The sequence below is a fragment of the Protopterus annectens genome, chromosome 7.part0, assembly GCF_019279795.1.
Source record: "Protopterus annectens isolate FY-2018-M chromosome 7.part0, PAN1.0, whole genome shotgun sequence".
NCBI classification, from domain to species: Eukaryota; Metazoa; Chordata; order Ceratodontiformes; family Protopteridae; genus Protopterus; species Protopterus annectens.
In genome coordinates, this window is record NC_056739.1 from 1,116,772,171 (window position 1) to 1,116,785,941 (window position 13,771).

General features: G+C 36.3%; 1 protein-coding gene across 1 annotated transcript in view; it reads right to left on the reverse strand.

The window, feature by feature from the left end:
• The window catches only part of LOC122806893 (A disintegrin and metalloproteinase with thrombospondin motifs 7-like), a 2,879,604-nt gene that overhangs the window by 2,125,669 nt on the left and 740,164 nt on the right, over positions 1-13,771 (reverse strand). The window contains exon 6 of the mRNA XM_044077696.1: positions 13,629-13,753. Coding sequence (XP_043933631.1) covers positions 13,629-13,753 — 125 coding nt within the window. The remainder of the gene's footprint in view (positions 1-13,628; positions 13,754-13,771) is intronic.

A 13,771-nucleotide genomic window follows, 5' to 3' on the forward strand; every position in this document is an offset into this window, starting at 1 on the left:
GCATTTTTCTTGTTTTCTGTCCAGTTGATACAATACCACTTGGTGCCAGTCAATAAGACGAAAAGTGTAAGCTAAAACAGGAATACCAAACTTGTTTATAGCTTGAATTTTATTCCTAGATGTCAAGGCTGTTTTCAACATTAGTTTCAGTCTTCTTAGTTCTATTCACATTTGTTTGTGTTTTATTGCCAGTCTTTCATCAGTTCCTAAATATTTATACACTCCTTCTTGCTCATTCTCCTTTATATCACGTTCCTGTCCTAGATTTATATTTTCTTGGTACTGCAACTTTCCTGCTTTAAACGTTGCTTTTGCATGTTTATTAAGACCAGGGCCCATATTCAATAAAGCCTACACTAAGTGAACACTAGGTGTACACAATATGCACTAGGTGTAAAGAATATGTATTCAAGAACATTTTTGGGCATTCTAGCCACTCAGAAAGATTACAGTAAGCGTTCATGTAGTCTACACTTTGCGGTAACATTTATGAATCCCTGTCAATATCTAAAGCTGCAAGAATATCAGTAGGAAAACTAAAATTAGGAGGAAGAAGGTGCGAGTTATGTCTGTGTTGTCTGTTCACTCAGAGTAGTGTACACTTAGTGTAGGCTTTACTTAATCCTGGGGCAAATGTCATTTTTATATCATCTGAGAAAGTTTTAACCACTTACAGTTGTGCTTTCAATTCCTCATCTGCAGTTGTAAGTTATCCACAAAAGTCGATGAGAAATCTTTAAGCAAGTATGTTTTCTGGGAGCCAAGTTGTAACCAAGACCTGAGCTGTTAAGTAAACAGTTTAATGGGTTAACGGCGATACAAAACAGCTGTGACAAAGAATCACCCTGGAATATCCTCCTTTGAATTTTTATCCCTGGGATGATAATTTGCCCAATGTCACAGCTTAATTACAAAAGTGGTCTGCCAATGTTTCATGGTCATTGTAATGTAATTGATCCATGTAGGGTGTATCTTACATATCTGTAAACACTCTTTTTATCCATGAATGTGGGATGCTGTCAAATGCTTTTTTGTACTCTAGACATGCCATACTTAAATTCTTCCCCTTTTTAAACAGGTGATCCTTCGTTCCATATGACTTGCTTTTGTTACCATTTTACTCTATTGCCATGATTGAATTTTCTTCTAAATGACCATAAACTCTGTCTGCATCAATTTCAGTATATAGTTTGTAGATCATTGGAAGTCAAGTTATTGGTCTACAGTTTTTAGGATGGTTTACAGGTGCACTCTTAAGAGGTTGTACCGTTTCTCCTGTTGTTACCCAGGTAGGTGTCTGTTCGGGATGCACATGTAAGTAGTTCTTACTGAGGGCTAAATTTCAGTGTAAAGATGTGAATACTTTCACCCAGATATTAGGTACTGCATCTGGGCCTGGGATTTTCCAATTAGGAGCTTTGCTTAATTTTGTTTAAATTTCTCTGGCCATTACTTCATCCAATTTCATATCCTGTATATTTGAAGTTCTTACTGTTCCTTTTAATTTTTCTATCCATTCAGCATCTTTCTCTATAAAATGTTTTTGAACCATCAATGAACTGCTTATTTTGTTCTTTTCTTTCACATTTATCTGCATTTCTTCTGCTGATATCTTTAGTCCACATTTAATAGCATATGGTCTGTTCTGATACTGTGCATTGCTTTTATCATGTCTCTCTCTCTCTAATTATGTTGTTGATCTGTTCCCTCTTCTGTATTCTTTTAACAGCGTCACATCTTGTCTTGTTTTATAGTTTTCCCAGTTTACTGCTTCCATGATGGCATTTCATTTCTTCCCTTCCCTTTTCCTTATTACTCAGTATTTTGTGGCAAGACTTTATCTGTCATTAGTTAAGCTGCTCAGTAATGTATCCTGTTTACTTGTGTTACATCACATGAATTTCTGTAAGTAGTCTTGACTACTGAGCTCATCTGTATTATCAGACTTCTAACATTTTGGGTTTTATTTAGTCTGTATAAGCTATTTCTGTCATTAATCTTAATATATCTATCCATCTCTACTAATTCAAGCAACACTTCGCCGAGATAATTTTCTTCTAAACTGAGGGACATTCTTTGCTCTCTGTTTTCAGTGTACATGCCTCAGAAAGTTCCAAAATGTCTTCCTGATATATATATATATATATATAAATATATATGCTCTTCAGCTGCATCCTGCATCATCCGTTGCTCCTTCATATGAGAACTCATTGGCCTGTCACTCCACATTGCCTGCATCACAGTTTCCACCATCTCCTGCTCCTTCCCTTGCTGTGCGACTCAAACTGATCTTTTGTACTGGCCTTCTACAGGAGGCTCTAGAGCATCATCATGTGGCAGTGATCAGATACTTTAATATTCCACCTGTTTCTCCTTAATTTGGGGACTCATTATTCCATCATACTGTGACGTAACCTGTGTTAGACCTTCTGTACTAAATCATTCACTTAGCAGATATGCCATAACTTCTCTTCTATTTATTTAACTTCTTCCTTACTAATCTTCTGTTCCACATTTCCCCTTTGTGTTCTAATGTATTGTATTGTGAAATTTTCCATATCTGGGTGCCTTTGCCTGTATTTGTCTTCAAATATCTTATATTAAATATTGCACCACATCAGATCTTTTTTTCTTTTCCATGTCCATATTACTTTTTTACGCCTTTGAAAAATCTTAGGGTTTTGTTCTTTATATTTTTGCACTTCCTTTGTCATTCCTTTCTCCAGGTGGCCCAAAGCTTCTTCAGCTATGTAATGCTTTCATGTATCTGTTGTACTAATGAACATAAATATTTATTTCAACCTTTTGACAGTTTTTCATGTGCAAGTACATTTCTTTCCTCTAATTTCTCTCCTAATCTTTTTAAATATCTTCTATCTGGAAATTCTGGAATTCTTGCATAACAGTAACAATATATATAATTCATTTATTATCCTCAGTAGATAACCTTGTCATCTTTATGGTTCTTTTTTTGGCCTGCCATTTTTATTTTTACTTTTGTGGACTACTATTACCTTCTACAATAGGGGGGGGGGGCCATCATCCCCCTGAGCTTGGCCTCACCCCATTTTAGGAATGTTTCCATGTTATGAGGATTCTACACTGCCATGTATTTCCAGTCCTGGGACTAGTGTGCACACCAGGATTGGGCATTTTTTTATCCCGGGACTTGTGCATCCAGTTGTCTATATTTATTTTTTAACCTACCTCTTTCCATGATATATGTTATCTAAAACACAGTCTATGGATCAGTGTCATCTTGGTGAGATTTTGTGAAAACAGGAGCCACCACTTGAAGGTACTAACCAGGACTTGAGGATGACTTCAGTTCCAGCAACACTAGTCTTGCAGATTTCATCATCTCTTCATTCGGACCCAATGCTAGAAGGACACTGACCATATCCAGTGACACCATCCCACTGCCATGCTGTAACACTAGTAATGATTCTCTGGGGAGTCACAGTATGAAGCATGACATCCTGGATATGCTCAGCAAAGATAAAGTTGTTTCTAAGATAGATCCAAGAGTTCAAAGATATCTAGGACTATGTCTACAACACATAAAAGTAATGCCTCTTCAAGCCGAAGTAAACCTGAAGAATCAGCCTCCCATGAGCAGCTCTGCAGAGTAGTCAGAACTACACTGACAGAGCCAGTTGTGTCAGCTTCTTTGGACTATGAAGGCAAAGATGGGGAGGCAGTGCTGCATAAGGCGTAAGGCCGTTCTCATCGCTATGGCGTTATTCTTCCTGCTGGGTAGGCCCAAAAGAAGCGGAGAAAGCTAAGAATGCTATAGAGATCCTCTACTGTGTTCAGTGCCTTTTTTCCCCATTTCAAGGACTTCAACGACACACTGAGGAATCTACACAGGGATGTTGTCTCTCTCTCTCTCTGTCTCTCTGTCTCTGTCTGTCTCTCTCTCTCTCTAGAATGGTCAACCTTAATTGCCTGTCTCTGCTATGAAGAAACAGAGCCTGAGTCATGCCATACAGTGCAGGAACTTTCCTGAGACTGCTGTCCTAGATTAAGTCAGTCAACAACAGACTGCATAAAAGGCAACTTTGAAACATGCCCTAAGGGTCTTTCTCAGAGACTTTTGAACCTCGGAGTGAAAGTTCTCTAAAAGCTTTTCAAGTTCCTTTTCAAAAATGGAGGACTGGCACTTTTAACAGCTGAAATAGTTAGCTGAGGAACTTAGAGAGAGAATTAGGGAGCATATTTATGCCATTAATAAAGAGAATGAAGGGAATGCAATAGCTAGACATATAATTCATAACGATACCACACATAGTTTTAAGTTTTTAGTTCTTGAGTTAATCTATCCCACGGTGAGATTAGGAGATATAAGAAATTATACTGAAAAAGATGAAGGGAAATGGAACATTAGATTGCAGGCAAACAGGGGACATGGGTTGAATGTGAGGGTTTCTTTGAAACATTGAGCCCCTCTGATTCAGTACATGAATCTGAATATATGTTTTTATATTCAAGATATCTGTATGTGTGTATGTATGTATATATATATATATATATATATATATATATATATATATATATATATATATATGTCTGTGTGTGTGTGTGTGTTTTTGTATTAGTATGCATTAGTCATTTTTAAGTGCCTTTTAGATGAAGTTATGTATGTCAGGTACACATATGCATTGGCACTTTAAATTTACATGGTATTTTTACAGTGTTTTTATTGGCTGCTTTTTTATGAGAATTAGTATTTAAATGGTGTTTTTATATATTCAATTTGAAAGTCTGATGAAGCATTCTTGGGAATGCGAAAGCGCTTACTTTGTGATAATAAACTGAGTTTCATATTATTGGTCTGCTTCAATTGTCATGGTGTACCTTCTATCTTTATTTTGGTACTTCATTTGTTTGGTTTGAAAGTACTTTATCCATTTGGTGTTTCACTTCTGCACTTGAAAGTACTAGAGATAACACCTTCTTGCATACCTTTCTCTAAAGCTTGCTGTGGTCTTGAGGACTGAAGAAATCACAAAAGGACTCTGCCTTGAAATCCTTAGAAAGAAGGTCACTTCACATAACCAGGAGTTAATAACTGGGAATAACCTTCTTACGACCATGGGTAGTGGAATTCAAATGCTTCCAGGTTGCATAAAGGACATCTTTCAGGAGTGGTATCAAGAGAGAACAGCGTACAGGATCACAGAAGAATGGAGCAGAGTTCCTAATCCTTCCTACCCCAAACTACAATAAGCCATCTGATAGTGGATTTCATAACCCTGTCTTTCCAGTGGTGGAGCAAAGAGGAGAGTCATCATAATTATTGTTTGTCAGTGCAACGAGGACTTCAATATACACAGAATGCTCTTCTCATGGGGGGAGTAAATGTGTCAAATATTCCCCTGCCCCTACTTCCAGAAGGCAGCAGCTTGGGCAAACCTAATGTGTGAAGCATTGATTCTACAGTGGACAAGCAATTAATGCAATCAAACAGAAAGTGAATAATGCATCCAAGACTGAGACAGGAATTCTAACATAGTGCTCCAAGACCAATAATTAAGGAAATTAAAGCAGCTATGCAGCGAAAATAATATAATGACCAACTGTGTAAAAAAGACAGTCTCAAAAATAACTATACTTTTTTTCAGGTGTAAAGACATTGTGGTAAAGGATTATAGTGTATAAATAAAGTGTGTAAAATGAACATTGCTACACCCTATAGCTAATGGAAAATACCTCTATATATAGCAAATCAGCTGTGAGAAAAGCCCTGGGAACATGACCCAACTAAATAATAAATCTACTATGCTTCTGTTAAGGCAAACACTCTCTGTTAATAAATTAAATATAAAGAACCCTGAAATAATAAAAAGATCATGATATAATATATATAAAATCAATCTGTTATTCTTCATATACACATATGATTTTACTGATGTGTATAAAGAATTTGTGTTAATAAAAAAATTGTTAAAAGTGCACCAGTGAAAAACAAGTGATGTAAAATCATGTATCATCCTCATTTTAAGCAAAAGACAGTAGTTCTTAAAATGCAATTAATTATTCAAAAGTAGGTTTCCAAATTTATTCTACGGTATAAACAGTGAAACAAATCCAGACTAAATAAATGTGTCTCCTGGGTTTCTCTTACTTGTAGTGTTGTAGGTACATAACTGCTTAACAGGAAACATCAAACAGTAATCATTCCTGTAGCACAGGAAACAGATGTTTGAGTAGAAGATGACCAAAAAGTGTCAGATTATATCATGAAAAACATATTCTGTTTTTTTTTTTTTTTTGGAAAGGGACAAGTGGTATGAAAAAGGTCGCATCAGCAGCATCCCTTTTTCTCATTTTGGAAAATGTGAAGACATTCACAAATGGCAGTGTTCAATATAAAAGTTATGATAAGCCTGACAAGAGGCTACTCGCTTGCATTACTGTTAAGAAAGAATAAGTAGTCAGTATAGCCTCAGTTACAACAGGATAGTCTTTTTCAGGTGAATGTTTTGGTGACTTTTATAACAAATGCATACAAATATTCCAAAGAGGATATCAAATGGGAAAACAGCTTGAAGAAGATAGCAAACATGGAAATATAGTTTTATTTATTTATTTATCGGGGGGGGGGCTTTACTTTGTCAATAAAAGATCAACCCCAGTAGGTAGAAATGACACCATCAAAAGTAATCTGGGAAATGTGATCTGCTAACTGACTTGTTTAAAGTCCTACAATCTGCAAGTAGAATTTGCAAGAAGGATGTATGTTGCATGTATGCAGCTTAAGTTAATTTATTATGTCATTGTGAATCAATGAAAGAGAAGGACACCAGACTTTCTAAATGTGACATTCACAGCAAAGGCAAACTGATTTTACTCTGCAACCTCATCTTCTCCTACGCGCTCTCACTCTCTCTTTACTCTCTGAATGTATCTTTCTTTCCATCATCAGGTATCCCCAAGCTGTAAACCAATACGTTCTATAGCAAAATAATTCTCAGAGGAAAAGAAGTGCAATGGAAAATTTGCACCTTCTGCTTTCAGCAAGTTTTGTCTGGTTTCTCTGTGTTTGCATAAGAGTGACAGAGTATAACTTATGGGATCTTGTGGTTATATCACATGTATTGCATATCCTCATTGTGGGTACCGGTAAACATAAACTTTTTCATTACAGCTTACACAACTCACTAATCTTCTCTCAGAAATGTCTACCAACCTCTCATTGAGATCACATAATCTATTCTTAAACTCTGCCTCATACCAACTACTCATCGTTTTCAACAAATCAGATTTACAGAAAGATTAAATTCCATAGCCGGTAGACAAATTCCCCACATTGCTGCACCTTATGCATGATTAACTCATGATCTGGGATCTGAAACATCAGCGGACAATTCTAGACATAGCATTCAGCATGCTTATCTGCTATTTGCACTTTCTACTCAGATTATTAGATCAAAGAGCTGTACTGGAAGCATGGCTATGGGTAAAAGAAACATAGAGTGAGTACTGTGCAATATTAAATTAAAATTCTTTGATAGCAGAAAACAAAAAGAATGCCTTTTATGTACATTTAAAGTCATATTCCCATCGCCTACTAATTTCTTATTACCCCTTTCTCAATATTTCTCAAATGCCTCAATGGAGTCTATTCAGTGTGTTTTTTTATTAACATAAAGTGCTTTATATTACCTTAGTCGTACTAAATACAAAAAACTAAAACTGTATATGAGCAATATTACATATCCTTCTGTTTGTTACATTATTATCTTTTGTGTCTGTTCGTAATGTTCTTTAATCTGTTTCGTTAACATAAAGTGATTATGTTTCTCCATGAAGAATGATTTTTTTGCAGATCCATGGAGAAGTTAGTCCTTACAATTTGCTTGCTGTGCACTCCTCCTTTCCCCGTGTCTCGTATACGTTAACATATACAAAGCCACTCATGGTTAGTTCATATATACAAAATCACTTGTTTGAACCCTCGTGGCCAACCTGTGCATTCCCAGTAGGTAAAATGCAAATTACCCCCAATAAAGGCTCAAAGCATGCATCTCAACTGTCCAGAATTGTGCAGAATGTCCCTGATTTTATCTCATATTTTAACCTAGTTTTTCATAAAAGTTTGCTTTTCTGGTAAACTATTAAATATTGCAGTCAGTTAAAGCCAGACATTAGACTGCATACTTTTTATTGTTGAGAAAATGCATGTTAAAACAAAACATATTGTTCTATCAAGGTTTTACAAGAATTAGAGTAAAGACATGCAACGTAGTAAATATAAGAGCTATGTTTGCAGTAAATGACTATTCTTAATTTGTAATTAACTTTGCAGCTCAAGTTAAATTGCTTCATAGCAAGGAATGCACCATTTTTCTGTTACTTGTTTGTAAACATTATTGTGCCAGTTCAGGCTAAGGAAACAGCTGTGACTGCCTCTCCCCCACCCTATTTAACTATGATTTAAATTACTGGCATTGTGTCATCATTACTTTTGGGCTAGAATTGAGACTGTACATCCCAACCTCATAACTAAGCATTTTTAGTGCATACATACAAATGTGCATGATTTACAGTGTGTTTCCTTTACCTTTACTTCCATTAAAGTTGATCAGAAACATATTCTCTGTCTCAGCACAAAGTGAATGTTTCCTGCTACTGCATTACCTCTGTCCACTTTGTTCCCTTCCTACCACCAAATTCTTCTTAAATCCTACCACAATTTAAAACATTTTAATCAAGCTTTAAAAACATACACATTAAAAATCTCTCCTCCATTTTCACACAACTGCTAACTCCTACTATAGCCAATTCCACAAACTTAACAGTTATAAATCCACATTTTATACACACACAACTACTTACCATCTCTTTTCTAGGCCCATACATATATACACTTACTATTATACACATATCTAAACATATATATATATACATATATATATATATATATATATATATATACATAAATATACATATAGGTTTATTATCAAAATGTGGATTGGCAGCACTTACACGAAACTGAGAAGGTCAAATGCGTGTTTCCCAGTTCTCATAATACTGATCCATAAATGTTCGAATTCACAACAGTGAATACTAAATGCAATGCAAATTAAAAGTTTTAGAAGACGTTAAACAAAATAGCTTGGGTGTCTGACGTCACCTCCTGCTATTTTGTTTAATATCGAATGCTGACGTTGGAGAGAGGTCAGTTGGAATTAAAAGCAGGTCGATAGTATAGATACAACATAATTTCTGGATTACTTTATAACATTTTTTTGATTTTCTACATTTTAATATTATATATATATATATATATATATATATATATATATATATATATATATATATATATATATATATATAATGTATACACACACACACACACACACACACACACACACACACACACACACCAAACACAAGTAAAAATAAATTTACAGTTACCCATATAACTTCTTACAGACATTTAAATAGACTCATTCCATTTTTGTTTCTCTCCCTTTCCTTTTCCAATAATTTCTCCTCCATTTCAACATTTTTTTCACACATTGCCCATTTTGAACACACCATTTTACTAACTATCTCATACACTACTTTACCTCCCATATATTATCTATTCACTTTAAATTCATACTTGCCGAACACTCACTGTTGATCTACATCTTACTTCTTTTTACCTCACCATCCCTTACAATCTCATTATTTTGATCTGTATTCATCACCAACTCTTTGTCACCTTCTTCTTCCTATCCAGCCTCACACCTCAACCCCAACATCCCTCTTACCAGCCTATGCCATTACAATCCACTAACACATGCCACCTCTCCTACCTTTCTCTTACAGGCCCAACCTAACCTACGGACGCTTCACTTCAGCATTTCAGGGCTGCACTCCTATACACCTCCAGTTATCTTCCTCTCATTTGGTCAAAACACTCACTACTTACTCATTATTAAACTCAAATATCAACCACCCACCCATCCTACCAATCAAACACCAAATTAAGCTTCCCAAATACTTACACAAGCTATTTCCTATCTAACTGGTACTGCTCCTTCAAAGTAATATCAAGTGTGTCTCCTGTCACCTTCTCAGTGCCCAAAAAAATTTCGAACAAAATGGATCAAATTAATGTTAAAATAACTCTTCACAACTCAAACATTCTAGCAGTTTCTGAAACTTGCCTGAGACCAGATAATCCCTCTCTGTACCATCTTCTTCCTGGATATAACAATTTTCTTCACTGCAGACCAGCCAATACTAAAGGAGGTAGTACCCTACTGTTACACAAATCCCATGTAAAAGTGAAACTATAAGTCTCACCCACATCGTAATATCAACCAAAATGGCTGCTATCAGAAATTGTCTTACCCAGTGCTACATATATCCAGTTAACTGTTACATACCTCACCCCCCCTTCCTATATATAGAAATTTAAAGATGTAACTCAGTCAGTTTTATTCTACATAAACAAGAAAAATATAATTATTCTAGGTGACATAAATATCAACATGCTAAAGCCTTTTAATTTAGAGGTCTTAAACTACCTCACTGAACAAATGACACAGGAAAGCAACCTACTGGACCCGACTTTTTTGGACAAAAAATACTCCCTCATCAATCGTATCATCTCTAGTAACCCAATCACAATCATCAACATCACAATTTCCTCTTCTTCATTTAGCAATCACTACCTCATCAGTTTCTCCATTTCATACCTAGGTTTCAAAACAAAAAGAAAATGAATCTCCTTCAGCTCTATGTCTACTGTCAATATTACAAAACTATCCATCTTCAATTCCCTCCTCTTCAATTCCCTTGACTGGACCACTACTCTAGGCACCAAATATCCTAACAAAGCAGCTGAACTTCTTAAACGCACTCTCTCCATTCAACAAGACAGACACTTTCCCTTAAATGCTAAACTTTCTAACTGCAAACCCCACAAGTTAGTTAAAATCCCTCCTCAGACTCTGTGATGAATCTTGGCACACCTGCAAATTTAATTCCACACCAAAAAACAGGCATCAGCATACAGATGTAAGGAACCTGGTCAAAAAAGTCATCAGAAGACACAAAAGTCATTCCATGATAATCTTCCAAAGCTCTCTTAAATACAGCAATAGTAAATTTTGGAAATAAATCAGTAATCTCACAGCATATAACTTGCCTCACACACACACTTCTAGAAGTCCTTCCTTCAGCTTGTCTTCAAATGATTTCCACAGACACTTTAACAACTTCCCCAGTTGTGGTACAACACCTCCACAAATGCTCTCTCATCCCTCCCACAGTATCCAACTCTCTTATTTGCAGCAGATTGCATCCAATACATTATCCCTTTACTAGAACAAATAGAGGTTGACGGTACCCCCAGTAATGACAACCTACTTCCATGGTTCTTATACAATCGCCTCTTTCAAGTATCTTAGTCTCTGGTTAGACCCCTCAATCAACTTACACCTACACATCTTGATAATACACATAAAAAAATAATCACCTACTTTTCTGGGCACAATAGCATATTCCCTTTCCATTCACACTCCACCAGATCTGCAATAGGGAAGGAATCCTTCCTCCTCAACTCTAATTCAGCCTCCCTCTTATATCAGCAGCCTGACTGAAAACTGTGCCACTATTCAAATACTACAAAACAAAATATGTAAATTGATTAACACTACCCAAGAAATGAGGCAAACTGGCTCCCAGTTAAACAAAGAGCAGACCTGCTCCTAGGATTTCAAATGTTCAAAATACTGCAAGAGCATACAATCCCTCCTTTAACCTCAAAGCTAATAAGACCCCCCCCACATAGAACATATGAAACTTGAGCCCTAAAACACAAATCCCACAATCCACACTACATATCTCTGACCTTGTGTTCCCAATTCTCAGGTAAAACTATGGAAACCCCTCTTAGCTGAAATTAAAGACTTATCATTGTATTCTGAGTTCTGTTCTGTACTAAACTTACATTTAATTAAGCAAGTAAAATGTGCCTGTTACACCTCAGGTCATATCAATTAAGTCTATTTATTTCTTCTCCACTCTAATTCAGTCACTAAGACCCTTTACTCCTTTTCATGTCTCCAATTTATTATACTCTAATTTTTTAATTATTTTGAAACTTTTGTACATATTGGAAATTAATACATTTGATTTATCCTAAGGACCACTGTAACACTGTGCTGTTTTACTGTCACTTAATATGTCATTGTACTCTTGCCGATATAGCATTTCTGGTCAGTTCTTGACCTGGTCTGAGGCTAAAATCGGTCAGAATTGATGAAAAACAAATAAATATTAACAAATTGTCCATAATTTGGGTCTTTCATCTAGAATCCTTGAGCAAAGAAGTTGAAAGGTATGGTTCAAAGTAAATATAAAGATTTTATTTTTTAACAAAGAGGTAGTAGTGGAAGGAAGGATGGAATACGCTTCCAGTAAAATAAGTGGGCGAGATACAGGTAAATATTATAAGCAAGGCAAAGAAACTATACAAAAACACATTAAGACTGGCTGAGCTTTGTGGTGTAGTGGAATAAGGCCTAAGTGTAGCCCAGCTGTCCCAAGTCTAATTAGCCACTTGGACCCAGGAACTGCTGGGGAGGGGAGGGTGAGAGTGATCGGTGAGGATATCAGTTCATTCATTATGATGAGGGAAGAGTTACAACCCATTGCAACACTGACTCCAACAACAGTTTGGGGGATTATAGGTAGCAGTTTTTTCTGTTGGTGTGGCTTACACCACCTTACTTGGAGTAGGAATTTGAATGGCATGGGTAGGCATTTGTTAGTACCACCCAAACTAAAATATTCTATGTCAACACTGACCACCAAGGGGAGAGAGTTAGGAAGGGGATGTGTACATGACTGGTAGGCCAGCCTAGTCCCATACTCCTGATTTTTATGTCCACAAGGTAACAAAAAGGCTTAAGAGGTTCTCACTTCAGATTGGGAACAAACTGGCATTAAAGCCCCACTCCACCTGTAGAATAAATGGGCCTGGCTCTCACCCCTCCCAAAATAACAGGAAATGGGCTGAAAGGGTTATGGGAGGGGTGCTACTGTGCAGAGCATGTGCGGTACAAAAAATAGTAAGGTCTGCAACAGTAATAACAAAGCTGCAAAAACAGGGTAAATATATAAGCACAGGAGTCCATCTCTGATAAGAAATGACTACCAGAATCTTGACACCATATGTACTAGGGGCTCTCTAATTAAAAAAAAAGCATAATTTAGATTCAGTAAATCTACAGATGAGCTCTGTTATGGAGGTGCAGGCTTTTCCACATGAAATATATACTTTTAATAGCATTTCATTTGAAATTTCTATGACCTATGGCATTTTATGATTCTCTTTAGCACAACTGCTTCATGTATTTCTGCCTGCTATGACACTGAATGATGTTGTGCTGGCTGTGTCCATTACAACAAATCAGTAATGATATGTGTAAAGCACGGCTAAACACTGCTAAACACTGCAAATGAGATCAGCTGCAGAGGTGCGTTCTGCATCAGAAAGATATGGTAAAGGTTTTATTCCTAGAGCTATTTACAGGTGGTCAAATATAAGTCATGATACTTCACTAATTTAAATGCTGAGTAACACATGCCCATGATTAGTCCAAACTCAGTTGCATACCTACCTTGTAAGCAGAACAGCCACGTCATGATGGGTTGGGTGAGAATCTTCTTTTATGTTCATCTTCTTTTGCCACTTGCAGAAACTTGAAAGAGTGTTGTCAGCATGATGGATTATCTTAAGGTCCTCCTGTTATAAATAGAACAT